At 41.4% G+C, this 20,790-nt stretch overlaps 1 protein-coding gene across 1 annotated transcript in view; it reads left to right on the forward strand.

Moving 5' to 3' along the window:
* The window catches only part of MNAT1 (MNAT1 component of CDK activating kinase), a 294,602-nt gene extending 279,223 nt beyond the window's left edge, over positions 1-15,379 (forward strand). Inside the window, exon 9 of the mRNA XM_033951181.1 lies at positions 14,960-15,379. Within this exon, the coding sequence (XP_033807072.1) occupies positions 14,960-15,080 (121 nt within the window). The 3' untranslated portion in view covers positions 15,081-15,379. The remainder of the gene's footprint in view (positions 1-14,959) is intronic.
* The last annotated feature ends 5,411 nt before the right edge of the window (positions 15,380-20,790 follow it).

Here is a 20,790-nt window from a genome sequence, read left to right on the forward strand (position 1 = left end):
TTTTGATTATTGTAACTCTTTATATCCAGGTCTTACAATCAACAGTCAAAAGAGGCTTCAGCTTGTTCAGAATACAGCAGCACGCTTTATTGTTAGTGGGAGAAAATCAGATCATATTACTCCCATATTGAAAGAGCTATGTACATTGGCTACCTGTTTCTGCTCGCATTACTTTCAAGGTTTTGTACTTGTTAGACACACAACAAAAGTCCAGGCCAGATCAACAATGCTTCTTTTTGCATTCTTCTTAACAGTATTTGCTAAAGCTTCCTATACTGCAAATGGTTAGACTGCCTTCAATAGGTTCCACACATGCTACCAGCTGCTATTTGTAGTATAACAAGCCATTTGGGGTTTTGTAAAGCATTAAAGACATGGTTGTTTTGTACATCCTTTTCTTCTTGATTTTCACATTTGTGAGCCAAAGTTTTGTTTTTACAGTGGTACCTCGGTTTATGAGTGTTTTGCAAGACGAGCAAAACATTTGCAAAATTGGTGCCTCAGAAACCGAGCGTGGCTCCCCCCGCGATCCGGCACCCTCCCCCCCGCCGCAACCTGAAGTCCCCCAGACCCACCGAACCTGCTTCTTACTTTCAGCCCGGCACTGGCACCGGCATGTCCTGTGCTTTGGTGCCGGTGCCCGAAGATCGGCCTCCTCTTCTGTGCTGGGCCTTGAACATCTACACATGCTCAAGGCCTGCGAGTTCACGGTCTCTCTGAGATCTCCGAGAATCTCGGATCGCGGGGGGGAGGGAGCCAGATAAAGGGGGGGCCTTCGTGGGGAGCAATGCCGTTTCTCATGGGGGGTTAGAGCAGCGCCGCTGGCCTTGGGGGGTGGGAACGTATCACAGCGAGTTTCCATTATTTCCTATGGGGAAACTCGCTTTGATATACGAATATTTGGTTTACGAGCATGCTTCTGGAATGAATTATGCTTGTAAACCAAGGTACCACTGTATTTTAAAGATATATGAATTTTTGAATAATTTTTCCATCTTTAGATTTTTGTAGCTTAGCTATAGTTGTATTTTGGATATATTTTTGTAAAAAGCTTAAATGCATCGTGATAATTGATATATAAAGTGATTAATCCAATCCAGTTGTGATTAAACAAGTAATATGTAGCCATGCATCTGTTCTGTAAAAGATTTTGAATGAACCACTTTGATTTTAGCAGTTATGTACTTCAGCAAAGTAACTTTTACAAGAGTTCTTCAAAATTTTCTGCACTTTCATATTTTTATGGGAAATGGTTGGGGCAGGAGAAGTGGTAAGAAGGCACATCATAGAATGTCATGTGACTAGGCAGTCAGGCAAGCCAGTTCACCTTGCAGGTAGTGATATAATTTGCTTTTGAGATATTTAATAAATAGTCTTTTAAAAAAATAATAGTGCAGAAACTTTTTGAAGATCCCTTGTAGAAGATATTTACTACTGAAAATAAAATGAGGACAAACAGAGAACATATGATAGTCTCTATTGAGTTAGACCAAAGTCCATCAAGGAGAACGGTATAGAAAATTGAATAAATAAATAAATAAATAAAAAGCCTGGCATCTTTTCTGTGACGGTGGCCATTCCAGGTCACAGCTCCTAGTAAGATCCCAAAATGTAGATCCATCCTTTGCTGTTCATTCTCAGAGATGCGTGTGGCTTTCAAAGACTACATGACAAGTTATGGTTTATGGACTTTTTTTTTAAATCCAGCTATGCTTACTGCCTTCCCCGCATCTTTCAACAAAATATTACACAGCTTAATTGTATGTTGAGTGAAAAAATAAAGTTCTTCTATTTGTTTTAAGTGTGCTACCTATTGGTTTCATGGTATGTTCCTCTACTGTGCTCATGATTTTGTACACTTTAAGTCATGTGTCCATCCCCCCCCACCTCCCCACTCCACCCCAGCCATTCCTTCTCCAGGCAATTTAGCCTGTTTAGCTTTTGGAATGGGAGAAGCCATTCCATCCCCATTATCATTTTTAATGTTCATATAAACTGACAAATTTGTGTAGTTTTTGTGCAGACTGCACACTATAGTTAACATTCATTTTGGAGCACATGGGGTTGGAGATTGGTTTGACCCTTTACATAGCTCTATGATCTCTGCTACCCTTTCTTCCAGATACTACTGCTTGGGTAGCACTGGAGCTCATTAGTGACTTCAGAGCTAGAGGAGCAATTCCAATACACATCAGTGCTGCTTCTGAGCTAGATGGTGGGGACATCATTCTGACAGCAGTTTTGCATTGCACCTTGAGCCTGGATGTGCCCGTTCCTAATGGTTAATGCAGTAGGCTGAGAATTTGGGGAACTAAGTTTGATTCCCAGTGTGTCCTTGTGACACTAGGCATGTAGGGGTGTTTCCTTATTCACACCTGAAGGTTAGGCCTCTCTGACATCATACAGCCTGAACCATTGTCTGCCAGAAATCTTTCCAGCCTGAACCATGCAAGAAGAGAAAAAAAGAAAACATCTTTGCTGTTTATGATGCCTGATGCATTCTGGGTATGTACCAGAACTGTATTCTAGTCAAGGACATCCAGCTATGCCTACATGCTCAGCCTGTGTGAATCTTGAGGGAGGCATTGCTCCTGTGCTGTTCATATCTCTCCGAAGGCGCCTCTGTTACACAGTCTGTGCGAGACTTTACACAGAAAGACTATTCATTTAAGTTCTGTTTCTGGATTAGTCCTGAGAGGTCATCTGACCAAGTAGAAGGTGCCTAATTATTGATTAGTCTATGTTAGGGTGTGAGTGAACTTGCATCTTATCATAGGTTTCTCTGCACATCTTCTATAATAATTAAGACCTGAAAAGTTACCTCTTGTGACTCTCTGCCAGAGAGAGAAACCGGACTTTTATACAGATCTGGATTCCATCACATAAACGAAACCTTTTCTGCCAACCTAATTTACAGCTGTTCCAGTGGCTGACGGACTCTTGTTCCTGTACCAAGGGAATTCATATCTTTCGTGCTGAGGAGAAGACGTTTTCCGTCTCCCGGACTAAGGCCTAATCGGATGGTGAGATAAGGAAATTATCTATCTTATCAGCTGGGCTAGATAAAAGTATTCCATTGTTGTATAGGATAAGGAGATGTAAAGTTACTCTTGGTGATAAGCTATTTTTAGAGTTGCTGCTAATCAGGAATCATTATTATAAGGAATTATTTGGTGTGTAAGAATTAGTTTTACTCTTATCTAGCAAGTGTTGTGTGATAATTATGTACTGAGTTTCATATATGTATTTGGATATTTTGTGAACAATAATTAGTTATTATTTGCTGCTAGCTTATGAATTATATTTTTCTATTTTCATAATAAAAAGTATTTCATATAGCCTTGGTCTCTATGCTTCATATAAGTAGGCAAAGCTTGCTGGACCTGGAAGAGGTATTTATGGTTCCCCTAGCAACGATGAGACACGTAACTTATTTATGTTAGTGCTACTTTATTACAACCACAACCATAAATCTTCCTACAGGCAAGTCACTTAACACTCCATTGCCCCAGCAACTCCTAGGGACAATAGAGTACCTGTATGTATGTAAACTATTTTGGTTGTACCACAGAAAGGCAGTATATCTAATCCATAACTCTTCCCCCCCCCCTTTAACCTTCTATACCAGTGGTCTCAAACTCACGGCCCGCCAGGTACTATTTTGAGGCCCTCGGTATGTTTATCATAATCACAAAAGTAAAATAAAACAGTTTCTTGATCATATATCTCTTTAGCTATAAATTACAATATTATTAAGACTTAGCCAAAAGGAAAGATTTATAAACTATAAAGAGTTTTACCTCATGCAAAATTGTCATTTCTTTAATAAGACATTAAATATTTTTGCTGAGGCTCTCTAAGTACCTACAAATCCAAAATGTGGCCCTGCAAAGGGTTTGAGTTTGAGACCACTGGTCTATACTGAATTGCCATTGCATTTGAACCGTAATGTGTTACAAACTTGAGCCAAAGGACAACCCAGCATTCAGGGTATGCTTGTTTTTTGAAGTCAAAAAACATCTGTATTGTCAATACTAGTTTGTGAAGTCAAAAGACTCAGTTCATAATGTCAGAAGATGCAACACAGCCATGTTTCAGCAAACATATGCTGATGTCAGGAGTCCTAATGTATAATATAAATAAATTACAAATATCTACAGGGTTTTAAAAATGTATCCTTCTGCTCAATTGTAGTACATGATAGAAATTGTCCCTTTTCCATGTTCAGTTATAATGATCCAGGTAAAATCTTTTGATTCATCCTATGGTGATCTGTGATCTAGTCTTTTCAATGAATTCATTGTGATTTTTGCCATTAAAGAATGATCATGCTTTTTGTTTCTCTAAATATTCTCCTTCTAATTCCCTTAATGTGATTGTAACATAACTATGAAAGAGCAGGAAAAACATTTGCAGCTTAAACCTTGAGTAACTTAAAACCAGCCAGCCATCTTTAAATCAATTGTCATTCCATTAGACTACTTTGATAGTTTGACTTTAAAGCTAATTTCAGTTTTTGCTGAATGACCTTCCTTGTACTTATAAATAAATGAATGTTTCTTCAGAAGAGTGCACAGTAATTGTATATTTGTTTATAATGGCTTTAAAAACCCAGATGATAGCAGTGATCTGAAAGTAATGCTTATTGATATTTGATGAACTCCTCATATACCTTGTTTGGCCTTTATAGTCTGCTTTCAGAGAGGTAAAATGATCTGGGGACTTTACAGCTGTATTCCAAAGATGTGCTTGCTTCAAAACTGGAGATAACATTTAATGGTGTAACATGAGCATGTATTAGAACATAATAAGTTAACAATTCAAGATGTTTTTCATGTGGAGAACCTGAATCTCTTTTCCAGAAGTCATCTACTTGTTAGCTCTGTATCCCTATTGTAGACTTCAGAACTAAGTGAATCTTTAAGAATTAGCTCTGGTCAGCAATTACAAGCAAGTCTGTGAAGTTGGAGGTTGCTGCATCCTATAATACTTGCCCTTGAACAAGGATGACTAAAGCTAACAATACTTGCCCTTTCTAGTAGAGAAGAATTGTTAACACTGCAATTTCATGTAGATATTATTTCTACCATAGCTTGAAATACAATAGAGTTAATGCTTTTCTCTAGCTTTTCTTTTCTTAAGCACATTATCACCAAAAGACATCCACCAGCAACTGATGAACTGCTATTTAGAAAAAATAGATGGGGAGGGACAAAGTAGACAAAAGGCAGGCCAGAGCATTTTCTTAAGAAAGCTTGCTTTTCCTTATTAATGGGTCAGAACATTGACACCATAAGCTTGATCCAAATAAAAGGTCTTGCTAGGTAGGATACAGTGCACGGAAAATGTAGCTAGCACAGGAGATCTGGCTACTTTTGGGGTTTCTGTGTAGCTGAGATACTCCTGACATCTAGGGCCAAATATTTCCTACTAGTTTGGAGAATCATCATAGCAGTATTAAGTTGTATTTCTTCTTGTGCCTTTATATAAATCTCTTGTTTACAAACCTCTGGGTACTGGTTTTAAAGCATACAGGGATTATTTGGAGTTTAAACCCAAGGTCCATGCTGATAAGGATCAGAGAATTTTTGTAGTTTACTATTGATGCTTGTCTGAGATGATGACATGTTGTACAATCACCTTGAACTTCCTTGTGGCCATCGGAGCAATTGGAGGAAGCCTATGGGAATAATAATAAAATCAAGAGAGCTCAATTTTCAACTAATATATATATATTGTATATTATAGCAGTAATAAAGTATTTTCATATTGGTTATGCACACAGCGCTGTGTATGTCTAGTAGCATTACAGTAGTAGTAGCTTACCCCTCCTGTATAAAACCGCACTAGCATTTTTAGTGCCGACCGCCACTGTAACAGCTCGAATGTTCATAGGAATTCTATGAGCATTGGAGCTGTTAATGCGGAGGGGGTTAGTTAATTCCTGCTAAGAGACTGTTTGAGTCATAAAAGGCAACAAGTGTAGACAATATAGGGCTAGATTCACAAAGCCCACCGATCAAGTTCAGACCACTTAGCGACCCCTTTGCGACCCCCGACCTGATTCACTAACCTCGTGGCCGATCAACCGCTGAAACGATTCCGATCCGCGCATGCAAATGAGGGGAAATGGCATGCAAAGTAGGAAGGACCTCAATTAATTAAACTTATTCAGGAACACTGACTGGGTTGGCCGATCAAAATAGAATCGACTGCTGGGGACCAGTCGCTCACGTCCTTTCCTGCTCTCTGCCGACTTCTCCTGCTTTGCCGCCCTTCCCAGCAGTGCAGCCCCGCTTTAAACCTGCAGGTTAAAACCACAGGCTCACTAGTAAAAAAAAAAAAAAGGTCCAAAAATAAAAAAGCAAAGTTTCGTTTACAGACAGCAAGCGCATGTGCAGACCATCTACAGGCAAAGAAGATGGTCTGCACATGCATCAGGATCGCTCGCCAGCGATCCATGCAGTCTGTGGGGGGCGTGCCTCCGATTGCCCCCATTTTCATGAAGAGGGTTGGTGAATTAGTCGTCCTGCCTCGGATCGCCCACGGATCAGGTACGATCGGTGGGCTTAGTCACTGTCCGTATTGCAGCTGTTTTGAGCACCAGGGGGATCACCTAAATGTGCTCTTATAAGAACTCCTACATCCATTTTTTTCATAAGTGTAATACATTGCTTTCTATATGTTTTTTTTCTAAAATACCAGTTCACATATAGTGGATGATAAATTTTATCAGGATTAACTGTTCACTTCATATTAAGTCTTCCCTTGTATAATAAACACGCACTAAAATAATACCTCCTATGGTGTTTGTTTCCTGAACATTTAATTTAGATAGATAAAATGTTGGTTGTAGACAGCTAAATACATCCCATATTTAGGAGTAAGCTGTAGTAAAGGCACGATGAATTAAGAGCCTCACAATCTGACCTCTGTTCACTCTGGTCTAGAGAATGACGTGGGACGGAGATGGGGGACAAAGCCTATAGGGACAGAGCCTGTAGAAACAGGCACAAAATGTGCCAATATCTAAAAGCTTGAGACTAGCATTAAACAGGCTGTTCCAGATGGAACAGCATTTACAAAATGCTAGTGTCAATATGTAAAAAAAGTAATGCATCTTAGACAAGTGGCAACTGAATTCAATGATTTTTTAAAAACTGCAGAATCTTCTTTTGGATTTAAATGAACTACTGTTAAATGACATAATTTGTGTCTTGTCTGCCTTTGATGTTGCAACAAGAGTCTTGTCCGCTGATCAGACTGCTACCATTTGCAACTTCCATCCATCATGTTCCCAGTTGCTCAAGCATCTTACTGTTTCTGCAACAGATTCATCCATTGTTGCTGGCATCAAGGAGCATTTAATAGACACTTATTTTTCTGTTCATTTACTATACAGTGTTGGATCTCTTCTATGCCCATGTCTGAAAGACAATTCAATTCCCTTCCCAAATGATGTAAAAGCATAGGCAACTGAATCTTTGGGAAGGTTATACCAAAACCAGATCAAAATGGAAGGCTGCAATTACTATAATGCTACTAGACATATGCATCAAAACATAAGAGACAATCCCTGCTTACAATTTAGTCAAGACAGACAAACTGGACAAGAAATGGCATCTATACACAGTGCTGAGGTGGTGGTATCACAGAGGGAATAAGACAAATATTGGTGCTTAGAAGGTGGGTTGGAGTTTGACTCTATATGTCATTTACAAACAGTTGCACAGAATATTGTCCCTTTTTATACTTTAATAAAAAGATTTATATATACTCGTAAAATCATAAATATTTGAGGCTTGTGTAGATGAGTACATTGTCCATGGGGAGAGGATTAGAGCCCATGGGGACAGGGTCAAACTTTGTCCCTAAGTCGTTCTCTACCCTGATAGTGTAGTAGTCCTGTTTTCTCCAGACAGAATCATTAGCATCTTTTCTATTTTATACCTGGATAATACATGACATTTGTTATATATTCAGTTCTGCAATTTACACATTTGCAGAATTTATGGTGAGGTTTTTTTTTGTCTGATATTTATAATAGTGGGAACATAATGAAATACATATCTGCACAGCCAGAAGGCCTTTTTACTTAACCCCAACTGAATTAAGAAAAGATAAATTGGAATAAATCAGAAGTTCTTCCATTGAATGTACATTGTGTAAAAGGAATACTTGATCCATTCCCATTTCTTTGTAAGGAAGAGGGAATCAAATACTTATGTATAATGATTCAAAAGACATTGGAAGATATTATTACAGTAAATGGAAAAATCTGTATTATTATAGGTCAAAGAAATGTGTGAGCAATGGAATCAACTACATCTTTCTTGGTGGGGGAGAGTCCAGATTATCAAAATGATGATCTTGCCTGTCTATTACCAGTCTATTTTTATAAAAAACTAAATGGGATTCTTTCAAAATTTCTTTGGCTTGATAAAACTCCTAGAATAGCCTTAGTATCTTTGCAAAAATCTAATTCGATGGGAGGGGTAAATTTTCCAAATTTTTACAGATATCATCAAGCTTTTATTGTACGTCAAGGTAAAAAAGAAAGACATACTACTCAAAACAAATAGGAGAAGGACCCCAAGACACAAAAAAGCTATTCCAGCTACTAAAAGTTCTCACAAACACCACACCCTACATATCCAACAGCAACTCCCCCCTCCTTCAGCCACCATCTTAGCCACATACTTCAAAAACAAGATTGCAAACATCAGAGCCTCATTCAACAGAACCCCCACACACATAGAGACATCATTTCCCCCTACAGAAAAAGAACCAGTTGCAGCAGACAGAACCTGGTCCCATTTCTCACCCATACAATGGTCAGACTTCAACAATCTCTATAATAAATACAGCCATGCAGCCTGCGACCTTAACCATTACCCCCTGAAAACCTCAAGTACACTATTCCGCTCTTTGCTTCTACAATGGATACACTCTTTACTACTAGAGGGTCATTTCCCACAAGAATTCAGCAAAATCATCATAACTCCAATATTAAAAGATCCCAAAGGAGCAATGGACCAACCATCCAACTACAGACCCATAGCCTCAATCCCACTGTACGTCAAACTGATGGAAGGCCTCGTAGCCAAAACTTTAGCCTCATACCTAGATAATCACAACTTACTCCATCCCACACAGTCAGGCTTCAGAGCCAACTATAGCATGGAGACCCTACTAGGAACACTAATGGACACTGCCAGACAATACCTCTGTACAGGCAAGAAAATCCTGCTCATACAACTAGACTTCTCTGCAGCCTTCGACCTTGTAGATCACGACATTCTTCTACAAACTCTAGACTCCATAGGAATCTCAGGCAAAGTACTTGCATGGTTCAAAGGCTTCCTACAATCCAGAACCTACAGGTTTAAAACAATACAAGAAAAATCAGAACCATGGTCCAACCCCTGCGGAGTTCCCCAAGCATCACCCCTATCACCCACACTATTCAATATATATATATAGCCTCTCTCAGCTCCTACCTAGACAAACATGCCATAACTTCATACAGCTATGCAGATGACATCACTATTCTCCTCCCCTTCAACCACCCAGAACCCATGACAAGCACAAAATACAGAACTCTCGAAACAGTAGCAACATGGATGACAGAGCACAAATTAAAACTTAACCCTGACAAAACAAACTTCATCCTCCTAGAAAACATCAAAACTCCAACCTTAACAAATCTAGCAATAAACTCAATCTCATACCCATTTCAACCCACACTAAAACTTCTGGGAGTAATAATTGACAGAGGCTGTACCATACAACCACAAATCAACAAAGTAATAAAAGCTTCGTTCGTGACCATGAGAAATCTTAGACAAATCCGAAAATTCTTCGACAGGAAACAATTCCTACTTTTGGTACATATCCTTGGACTAATAAACTACTGCAACATATTATACTTCCCATGCCCAGCGACCATAATAAAACAATTACTCACTGAAAAAATATGACCATATCACAGAGGCATACCATGACTTACACTGGCTTCCAATATAAGCAAGAGTACACTTCAAATTCTACTGCCTACTTTTCAAGGCTATTAACAGAGAAAGCCCAACCTACTGGAATAACCAACTAACTCAATCCTCTTCAACCAGGCACAGGAGAACCCACTCACTATTCACACACCCAAAGCAGCTAAACTGGACAGACAAATCACCACTCTGTTATCATCGACCACAGACTACACAACCTTCAAGAAAGATATTAAAACCATACTCTTCAAAAAATACATAAAACCCATCTAGCATGACCAGTCCCTACCCAATCCCCTCAAACCCTCTCTATACCCTAATTCACTCTAATGTGCTTCTAACTACCCAACAAAGTCTAAAATGCTTCTAATTTACCCAACACTTATCACCTTAAGATCTCGACTTCTCTTTGGTAATTCTTAGTACCCAACATTTATCACCTTAAGATCTCGACAACTCTCTGGTACTTCTTAAGTAAATATTATGACATTGCTTATGCTATTCCTATTTGGTACTTCTTAAGTAAATATTATAACATCGCTTATGCTATCCCTGCAAACTTTTAATGTAATTCTTGATAACTTTGATGTAATCCGCCTTGAACCGCAAGGCATTGGCGGAATAGAAATCACTAATGTAATGTAATGTATTGGATCCTTCCTGAACTCATGAAGAATCTGCCGGATTGGTTGATTCTTGAAAGTCATCTTAGTCATATTTTGAGTATCAAACTTCCTAGAATATACAAGGACAACATTATTTTTCATTCAACTTGGACTACATTAAAATTTATAGATGCTTTAACTCCGATTCCAATACAGCAAACAAAATGGTAAGTCTAAAATCCTCTGGAAACATTGGTTGCAGGCAGGCATTCGTACTCTAAATGATGTAATTTTGAATGGGAAAATGGTATCTTTCTTACAGTTACAACAATCATTCGATATTTCAAAATCTCAAGGTTATAAATGGATCCAGTGGAAACAGGCCATTCATAATGGATTCCCTGACTAGCGGAATCTTAAAAATCAATATAGTTTGCCTAGTTTATGTTTCCAGACAGATTTTCAAGGGCATCAGGCCGCCAAGTGGTACAAATTAATATCTGATTATTTGACGAAACATCCAAAAACAACTTTAAGAGACATTTGGAGCATAGAAACAAAGCAGAATATTTCTGCTGTGCAATGGCCATGGATTTGGACTTGGAGAATAAGTTGTACAGCATCAGCATCTGTGGGCTCCTTTTACTAAGCTGCGCTAGCAGTTTTAGCGCGCACTTAGTGCACGCTAAATTGCCGTGCGCGCTAGATGCTAACGCCACCATTGAGCTGGCATTAGTTTTTACACGTAGCACGGGGGTTAGCGTGCGCTAATCGGCAGCGCACTCTAAAAACGCTAGCACACCTTAGTAAAAGGAGTCCTATTAGGCAAATTTGGTTCTTTTTGTTATATAGAATTTTTTGGACCCCTGTTTGTTTACAAAAATCAGATAACTCAAAATCTAATAGATGTTGGCACTGTCAACTTGAAATAGGGACACTGGATCATCTTTTATTCTATTGCCCGTTGATACTCAATTTCTGGAAGTCAATTTGGGGTAAAATCAATTTGATATTAGGTGTCTCCATTCCATTGTCGTATGACGTGGTTTTATTTGGAAATACAACACAAGCCCACTCGAAAAACCAAATTTACTCTCAGACTACACTCTCGACCTGGTTCACAGCACAGTGACCATATAAACATAGACAACCAGAGGAACTGTAGAGAAGATATTGAATGTTGCTGAGAACACTGGAAGTTGAAATCAAAAACGGACAACCGTTATTTTGATTTCAACTTCCAGTGTTCTCAGCAACATTCAATATCTTCTCTACAGTTCCTCTGGTTGTCTATGTTTATATGGTCACTGTACTGTGAACCAGGTCGAGAGTGTAGTCTGAGAGTGGTTTTATTTGGGACATTGTTAAAACTTAACAGTCCAATTGACAAATATAAAAATAGACTTCTTATTATGACAGGAGTGGCCATGCAATTAATAAATAGAAGTTGGAAAATTGGGATAGATTGAACTTTTATTTTTGGTGGGAAACATTTTGGGCTCCTTTTGTCAAGCCGTGCTAGCGGTTTAACGCGTGTAATACCGTGTGCTAAAACGCCGGCCGCGCTAGCCACTACTGCCTCGCTTGAGCAGGCGGTAGTTTTTAGGCCATCGCGGGGGTTAATGCGTGATGAAACATCGCGTGCGTTAACTCCGCTAGCCCGGCTTGATAAAAGGAGCCCTTTGTTTATACTGTAGATATGAAAGGATGATAGCAGAACAATCTGGAAATGGTAAGATTTTCAAAGTGATTTGGAATCCATTGGAGACATTTATTGAGCAACAGAATGGTTGATTCTTTAGCTTCTGAATTTAATTCGGTTTCCACACACATCCAGGTAGGGAGGGAGGGAAAGGTGGGGGGGAGGGTAATTTGTTTTAGCTATTTGCAAGAATGTAAGTGCTGTTACTTGATATTTCTGAATGTATAATTGTTGCACTTTTTATATGTTTTAAAAATCAATAAAGATTTATATAAAAAAAAGAAAAGATTTGGTATTTTTACAGGAGTTTATAGATGAGCACTGAACCAGCATCTAAAAACGAGGCAAAGACCATTAAATCCACTGAGTGATGCTATAAACATTTTAAAAAGCATTTTCTAAAGTCCTCTGTGCTGTGCGCCTTAGATGTGTATTAATAACAAAAATTAACATACAGATTGCAAATGAAAGATATTACACTAAGCAGGTAGACATTATGAAAGAGAACATGTGACTGGGGTTTGGTGTCTTCCTCATCTTTGAAATGCATAGAAATTATCTTCATTTCTCTCCTACTGTTTTCATTTGGGAGTCTCTCTCAAGTGTCATTGGCTACTTCCTCGCTATCTACCATCTCTTGCACTGAGTATAAACTCTGGTATTCCACTCTATGCAAATCTCTCTAATGGGATCTAGCTAGGTACTTGGGACCTGGGTTGGCCACTGTTAGAAACTGGGCTTGATGGACCTTCGGTCTATCCCTTGAGGTCTGAACTTGAACATTATGCTCACATTACCCCTGTCCTCAAATCACTCCACTTGCTCTGTTTCCGCATATAGTTCAAACTCCTCTTATTGACCTACAAGGTGTATTCACTCTGCAGCTCCTCAGTACCTCTTCTTTTATCTCTCCCTGTACTCCACCCCCTGGAACTCCTTTAATTAGATAAGTCTCTTGTCTGTACCCTTCTCCTCTACTGCCAATTCCCGACTCTTGTCTCTTCTACCTTGCTGTGCCATATCCCTGGAACAAACTGCCTGGCTCAATACATCAGGCTCCGTCTCTGGCACTATTCAAATCCTTGCTGAAAGCCCGCTTTTTTGAAGCTGCATTTAAGTTTTAACCCCAATCCACTTGTAAAGCACCCATTTATCTGTTGTCATTCCCTCCATAGTCACCTATCCTATCTACCTCATCATATCCTTTGTAATTCATTACCTGAGCAGCATGTGTAGATTTACCCTTTTGTCTTTTCTGCTATAATTAGATTGTAAGCTCTTTCAAGCAGGGACTGTCTCTTGCGTGTTTAATGTACAGTACTGTGTGCATCTGGGAGTGCTATAGAAATAATAAATAGTAGTAGTAATTGATGGAACACTATATTAAATAAAGGTGAACTATAAGCTACTTTATGTATTAAGTTGACCATTCTATATATTGTCTGTGGTAATTATTTTAGATACTATACTGGTGGTCCTGAATGTTTCTGCCAGGACTGCAATCTGTTTCAAGCTGAAGAGCTACATGCATATTGGAACCTAATGCTGGTACTGCCAAAGCAGAGATAAAATAGCTCAGCTTTCCCCAGGAATCACTTTCCCCACGGTGTGAGAAATCAAAATAGTTTTAGTTCGTGATCCAAGATGGCTGCCTAAGGAGAGGCATGGGTAGAAAAAGGTCTGAATCCTCTCGTTCTTGGAATAGGTAGGGAACAAAAAGGGAAGTAGCAAGACTTTCCCTCTGAGTCTCAAGTCAATTTCCCATATCGCCAGATATCTATCACAGAAGCTCTTGCCCAAATTTTAACAGTGATCCCTCTTGCACAGCTGCTAGAAGCAGCAGTGATGGGAGATGCTGAGGTCACACTGAGCCCAGATCAGCAGCAAGCGCCCTTCCCATCAGTGTTGGGAAAACCCCGTCAAATGTGAGCTACAGTGCTCTCAAGAGGTGGTTCCAGGTTCAGTTAAATGGGGAGAGGAAAGATTGGTATAAATAGGACAAGTGGCTTCAATCTCAAGTACTGATTTTACAGCTTTACCCTCTGCGTTATTGTTAACACATTTGGAGTCTTTGAAGGCGCTGGCCCCTTTGATCTCCTCCCATATATTGTGGATTATTAAGCACTAGAAGTTTTCTATTTGATATATATGTGTATACCTTTATTCTTTTTCATTGTTAGATGGGCTTTGCTTAACAAGTGGTTTTGTTTGAGTTGTAAAAATTAAATATGCATAAATAGAAAGTTTTTTTTTTAAAATGGTTTTAGCTCATAATGGCAGCGGTTTGTGATTCAGGTCTCATTTAAAATAACTGCATATGGAAGACTCTGTACTTGTTTATGGTTTTAAATATACTAAAGAAACCTGTTAAAGAAATTGTGTTCACTACTTGAAGAATTCAGGATAATGTTAGCATTTATTCCATTCATAAAACTTACTAGTATTGCTTACTAAGCAATTTGGGATAAAGTGTTACAAATATTTGAGCAATTACAAATGTTTGTACTATTCTGTTCTTAAATGAAGGAATATTTTATACTACATTAAAAAAAGACTTTGATTGTTTGCATATGGGAGTGTCAAATATCTACATTGCATAATGTTTAGGAATTGCTTCTCTTCTGAAACAGTGTCTCTCTTTGTTCTAGGTATCTAAAGCACGTCCGAGCAGCCTCTCCACAGGATCTAGCCGGGGGCTATACTTCCTCCCTTGCCTGTCACAGGGCCCTACAGGATGCTTTCAGTGGGCTATTCTGGCAGCCCTCTTAACCCACATACACCAAAATGGGAGAAATGGACATTGGCCTGGGCCCAGGAGCTAACACAAGCAAATCCCTGGCAAAATTACTTCCAGCTGCATCTAAGGCGGGAGGAGAAAAGGGGGGGGGGGGGGTGCTTTCAATGGAGCACAGTGAAATGATGGATACAGTTCTGATCCCACTACTCTGCTGTGATTGACTGAACCAGTAAACCACATGTAAAGTATGCCATGAATAAGTCAACTACTGTATGTATGTACTTGTAAATTTTCAGGTTTTTAAAAATAATAAAGCCAGCTTTTTATTTAATGTGGTTTTCAATTTAATAATGAACATTCAGATCCATTTTATTTTAGAGAACTTAGCATTTAAAGTTGCATTTTCAAACATGCTATTATTGTATTATAACCTTCCCCCCTAAATAGTGTTCTTTATCTGTAATGGAGGCTCTCTTTAGACAGCAGGGGAATGCAACTACACCGGAAGGTGATGTCATCGACAAATCTAATGTGCTGGAATTCTCCCTCAGCTCAAGAAAAGCCACTTACCTTCTCCTAAGCATGTATATGACATTGCGTTGACGTCCACACATGCACAGAAGGCCTCCAGACATGGCCCTGAGCTTGGGGACTTCCAAAACCCGAAAAAACTGCCAGGTTTTGAAAATCCCTCTGTGCACCCGGACAGTCTGCTAAAGAGGACATGTCTGAGTTTTCCTGGATGTCTGGCAACCCTATTTAACCCTCTGTGCCCCAGGTACAAAAAGCACCTTAGATTGTGAGCCCACTAGAAACAGAAAATATCTGCATATAAATTGTACAATGTTGTGCACTAGTGCTGCTTGTTTCACGATTCGAATCAGTTCACTGATTCACTTCGGGTGAATCGATTCGAATCGGTTTAAAATCACAAAAAATCGGCTTCCCGATTCGGTTGACCCTCGCCCCCTAAAGCAGGAGCGGAAGTGCTGCTCTTGTTGGCCGGCCGCTGCCGCACGTGCTTTAGAGGGCAAGGGGGGAGGGTCAGTCGCGAAGTGTTGCTGTCCGGTACCCACCCCCCTGGCGTCCGGTTCCCCCCCCTTGGCGTCTGGCTTCCCCGCACCCGTTTACCTTTGAAGAACATCCTGCACAGAAGATCGCAGCTTTAGCGATGTTTGCAAACAGCTTTGGAGCTGTTTCCTCTGCCATGGTCCCGCCCCTCCTCTGATGTCAGAGGAGGGGCGGGACCGCGGCAGAAGAAACAGCCCGAAGCCGTTTGAAAACATCGCTAACACCGCGATCTTCTGTGCAGGATGCTCTTCAGAGGTAAACGGGTGCGGGAAGGCCAGGGGGGAAGCCGGACACCAGTGGGAGGCCAGGGGGAACTCGCAGGCCTTCCGGGGTGGGGGTGTGAGTAGTCCTTCGGTATGGGGTGTGGGACAGGCCTTCAGGGGGGAACAGGCAGGCAGGCCTTCAGGGGTGGGATGCAGGCCTTTAAGGGGGGGACAAGCCTTCAAGGGGGGGAGACAGGTCTTCAAGGGGGAAACAGGCCTTCATGGGGGACAGACCTTCAAGGGAGGGGGCCCTGGTGTAGAAGAACATGGAGGGAGGGAAGGGGGTTCAAAGAGACATGCATATGCTGGACTTTGGGGGGGAAGAAATAATGGGTCTAAAAATAGAGGAGAAGTAGAGAGATGTTGGACAATGGGATTTAGGGAGGGAAGGAACAGAAAGGGAGAGAAGTTGGACATAAGGGATGGTGTGGAGGGGGGATAGAGATACTGGATAGGAGGGTAGTTGAGAAAAGAAAGGGAGAGATGGTGGACCCTGGAGTGGTGAGGAAGGAGGGAGAGATGCTGGATGAAAAGGTAGTTAAGAAAAGGTGGAATCTGTGGAGGGAGACGAAAAATAGGAAAGATGCCAGAGGACAGAGATGGCAGGTGGATAGTTAGAAAGAAGAAAGGAGACCCTGGCAAGCAAGTTATCAGAAGACAACCGGAGCCTGGGACCAACAAGATTTGAATAATGACCAGACAACAAAAGGTAGGAAAAATAATTTTATTTTCTGTTTTGTGATTACAATTGTCAGATTTGAAATGTATATCCTGCCAGAGCTGGTGTTAGACTGCAAACATGAGCTAGGATTTAACAGAGAGAGGAAAAGTCTTTTTTGTTTGTTGATTTTGTTTACACCACAGCGCCAGTGTGGTTAGGACAAGGCAAAGGGGGTTATGAAGCTATAAAATAAACTCACCAGGATGTTTGAAAAAAACACCCAATTGGGAAGGAAAATCGAATCAAATTGAAAAACCAATTCAATAGGCTGAATCGAATCAAAATTTTTTTTCCTGATGATTCGGGCAGCACTACTGTGCACATCTAGTAACATTACAGAAATAAGTAGTAGTGTTGGTGGGGGAGGAGGGCAGGAAAGTATGTCTGCATTCCCCTACTTTCTATGGAGAATCCCTGTATAAAGTCATGTGAAAAAATTAGGACACCTCATGAAATATTCAGTTCTTTCTTAAGAAATGTTCACATATCGATGTCAAATCTTTTTTTTTAATCTATGGAAAAGAAAGTAATGTAATTGCAGGTAAACAACAAATATTTTACTTGATTTGCTCATGAAACTAAAGATATCCATAAAAATGTGTATTCTGAGGAATAAATTAGGACACCCCAATATTATCCTCCCACTTAAGTGGCTTAAATCACACACAGGTGTTATCACATCAGGTTGCACATGATTAGATACATAGTTACTCAGCATTTTGAAGGAGGTTTGTCCTACTTAAACCTCAGGCATTTAGTTTGGTGTGCTTATGACTGCTGAAGTGAGATCAAAAGAGCTGTCTGAGGCCTTCAGAAAGAAGATTGCAGCAGCTTAGAAGTCTGGTAAGGGATTTAAAAAGATCTCGAAAGAATTTGACATTAGCCATTCCACGGTCCGGAAAATAGTGTACAAGTGGAGGACTTTCCAAACAACTGCCAACATGTCCAGATCTGGCTGTCCAAGCAAGTTAACTCCAGAGCAGACCGCAAAATGCTAAAAGAAGTCTCTAAAAAACCCCTAAAATGTCATCACGGGACCTACAGCAGGCTCTCTCCTACTGTTGATGTGAAGGTGCAATGTCCTCTACTATCAGAAAGAGACTGCACACATTTAACCTTCATGGAAGGTGTGCAAGGAGGAAACCTTTGCTCTCTAAGAGAAGCATCAAGGCCAAACTGAAGTTTGCCGGAGAGAACGTAGTGTGACAGGGAAGCCCCTGTCCCAAGGAAAAGAACAGTTAAACTTCCCCAGCAGGCATCAAAGGGCTTGGTAAAACCTGGCCTGGAGCAGGCTCAGCTGACTCAGCCCAGAGAAAAGGGGCAGAGGCAAGGTTCAGTACAACGTAACAGCCAGGGGGGAAGGGCACTGCAAACCAATTATCTCCCCTATTGATCCTTTCCTCAGAATGAGAAACCTAAACCCAACCCAGGAGGGGGTGGGGTCAGGACTGGTGATGGTGGAGATCAGCTGCCTCAAATAGAGAGGAGGCAGAGCAAGCAGGAGTTCTCAGGTGGCTCTAATGGAGAGAGTGCAGCTACTTGCCGAAGGGGCAGTTCCAGAGTTCCAGTTCCCCAGCTCAGGACGCTTTACAAAGGTCAGCCTAGTAGGAGGGAGACTATAAGCCCTGGGAGGTTTATGGCCTTGCCTAACAGACCCTGGGAGGGTGACCCGGGAGTTGTGTATGGGAAAGAGCACTTTAGCAGAGAGCTAACAGGCAGGCAGAGTGGGGGAGGGGAAGAACAGCCCAAGAGGGGAACTTGCCAATACTACCTAAACTCACTGTCCAACGAAGAAGAAATGCCCAATATTCATGAGGACAGTGAATGGGAGGAGGACATGGAGATAGGGGGGAATGAAGTGTGAAAGGTGGTTCTAAAACCCCCTTAGCTAAAGCAGGCTGTAAGAAAGGCAGAAGCAGCTTTGCCTAATTAAAGCCAATTTGGGGGAAGTCTGTTTCCAGGCTTCCCAATAAGCCCAAAGGACTCCAGAGGCAAAGTCAGGAGTTGGTAATTGCCTCAGGGAGGGAGACCTTTGGAGAGGGAGAGCAAGTAGCCCAGCAGCAGGGTGTATTGGCTGGGTGAGCCCATGAACACTGACTGGAAGTTGCCAGCCTGCTCAGGAAGATGTGGGCTCCAAAAACTTAAAAGCACACTCTGAATGGTGGCTTTGGAAAAAGGTTTTTTTGTGTGTGCTTTTGCTGACAATTACAGGGCAGGTTGCCCACACTGGAGCAAGAGGGATTGCTCCAAGGACTTATAGGACATTGCCTGATGACATATTGTTGCTTTACCATGCTCGTGGATTACAAAATAAAATGAAGCTGTTTTTCTTTTGAGAAATCCCTTTCCTGGTTTTCCTTTCTGCCAGCCATACAAAAGGCGCTACATAAATCTGCCTGTGGTCTGCGGCGGGCTTCCCATCTACTCGGGAACTGGCCCGGCCACAGTAGACAAACACCAGGACTTCTGGAATAGTGTTCTATGAACAGTTGAGTCTAATATTGAATTATTTGGACACCAGAAAATAGAACATGTTTGGCGTACACCAGGGGTGTCCAACCCGTAGGCCACATGTGGCCCCATTAAGTATTTTGTGTGGCCCCCGCTCACGCTTGAGGGTGATGCGGTGTTTTCTGTCTTGCCAGCTCCCTCCTCCATCTTCCTGCAGCGTTCGCTGAAAGCCACGGGCAGTGGATCCTATGTGCCTCTTGTGGCTAACCCGGAAGTGTTCCCTCTGACGTCGCGAAGTCAGAGGGAATGCTTCCAGATCAGCCGCAGGAGGCATACACCAAATACAGCATTCCAGGAAAAGAACCTCAAACCAAATGTGAAGCATGGAGATGGAAGTATCATGGTTTGGGGATGCTTTGCTGCAGCAGGACCTGACCAGCTCACCTTAATAGAATCCACCATGAATTCTACCGTGTATCAGAGGGTGTATGAGAAACATGTGAGACGATCTATAAGAAAATTGAAGCTCAAGCGGAACTGGACCCTGCAACACAATGACCCAAAACATACAAGGAAATCTACCAAGGACTGACTGAAAACTAAGCAATGGAGAGTCCTGGAGTGGCTGAGTTAAAGCCCTGATCTTATTCCCATTGAGATGCTGTGGGGTGATTTGAAACTGACGGTACATGCAAGAACCCCTCAAACATCTCACAGCTGAAAGAATTCTGCATTGAAGAGTGGGCCAAACTTTCCTCAGACGATGTCAGAGACTGGTAGTAGAGAATGACACGGGTGGCGGTTTACCCGCGGCTTACGCATTTAGCCGCGAGTAACCCGCAAAAACGGGGGTATGAATATTAGCAAGCCTCTGCGGGAATGGGGACAAGGGCCATCACCGCCCGTGGAGCGGTGAATGATCTTGTACCACAGTGAGGCATAAAGGATCGTGCGGTCCCTGCAGCCCCCACCCGCCCACCCCCGCACGCCGGCTCGATCGTTTAACCAGCTTCCTCTCTCCACCTCACCTTAGTTTGCCGGCTTTCTTTTTCGGCGACTGGAATGCTTTCAAAAGAGCCGCACAATCTTCTGCTCTGACCCAACCGGAAACAGGAAGTTGCAGCAGAGCAGAAGATTGAACTTTGAGCAGCCGTGCATGCGCGGCTCTTTGAAAGCGTGCCGGTCGCCGAAAAAGAAAGCCGGCAAACTAAGGAGAGCTGGAGAGAGGAAGCTGGT

This window comes from Geotrypetes seraphini, chromosome 7 (assembly GCF_902459505.1).
Source record: "Geotrypetes seraphini chromosome 7, aGeoSer1.1, whole genome shotgun sequence".
Taxonomy (NCBI): Eukaryota; Metazoa; Chordata; class Amphibia; order Gymnophiona; family Dermophiidae; genus Geotrypetes; species Geotrypetes seraphini.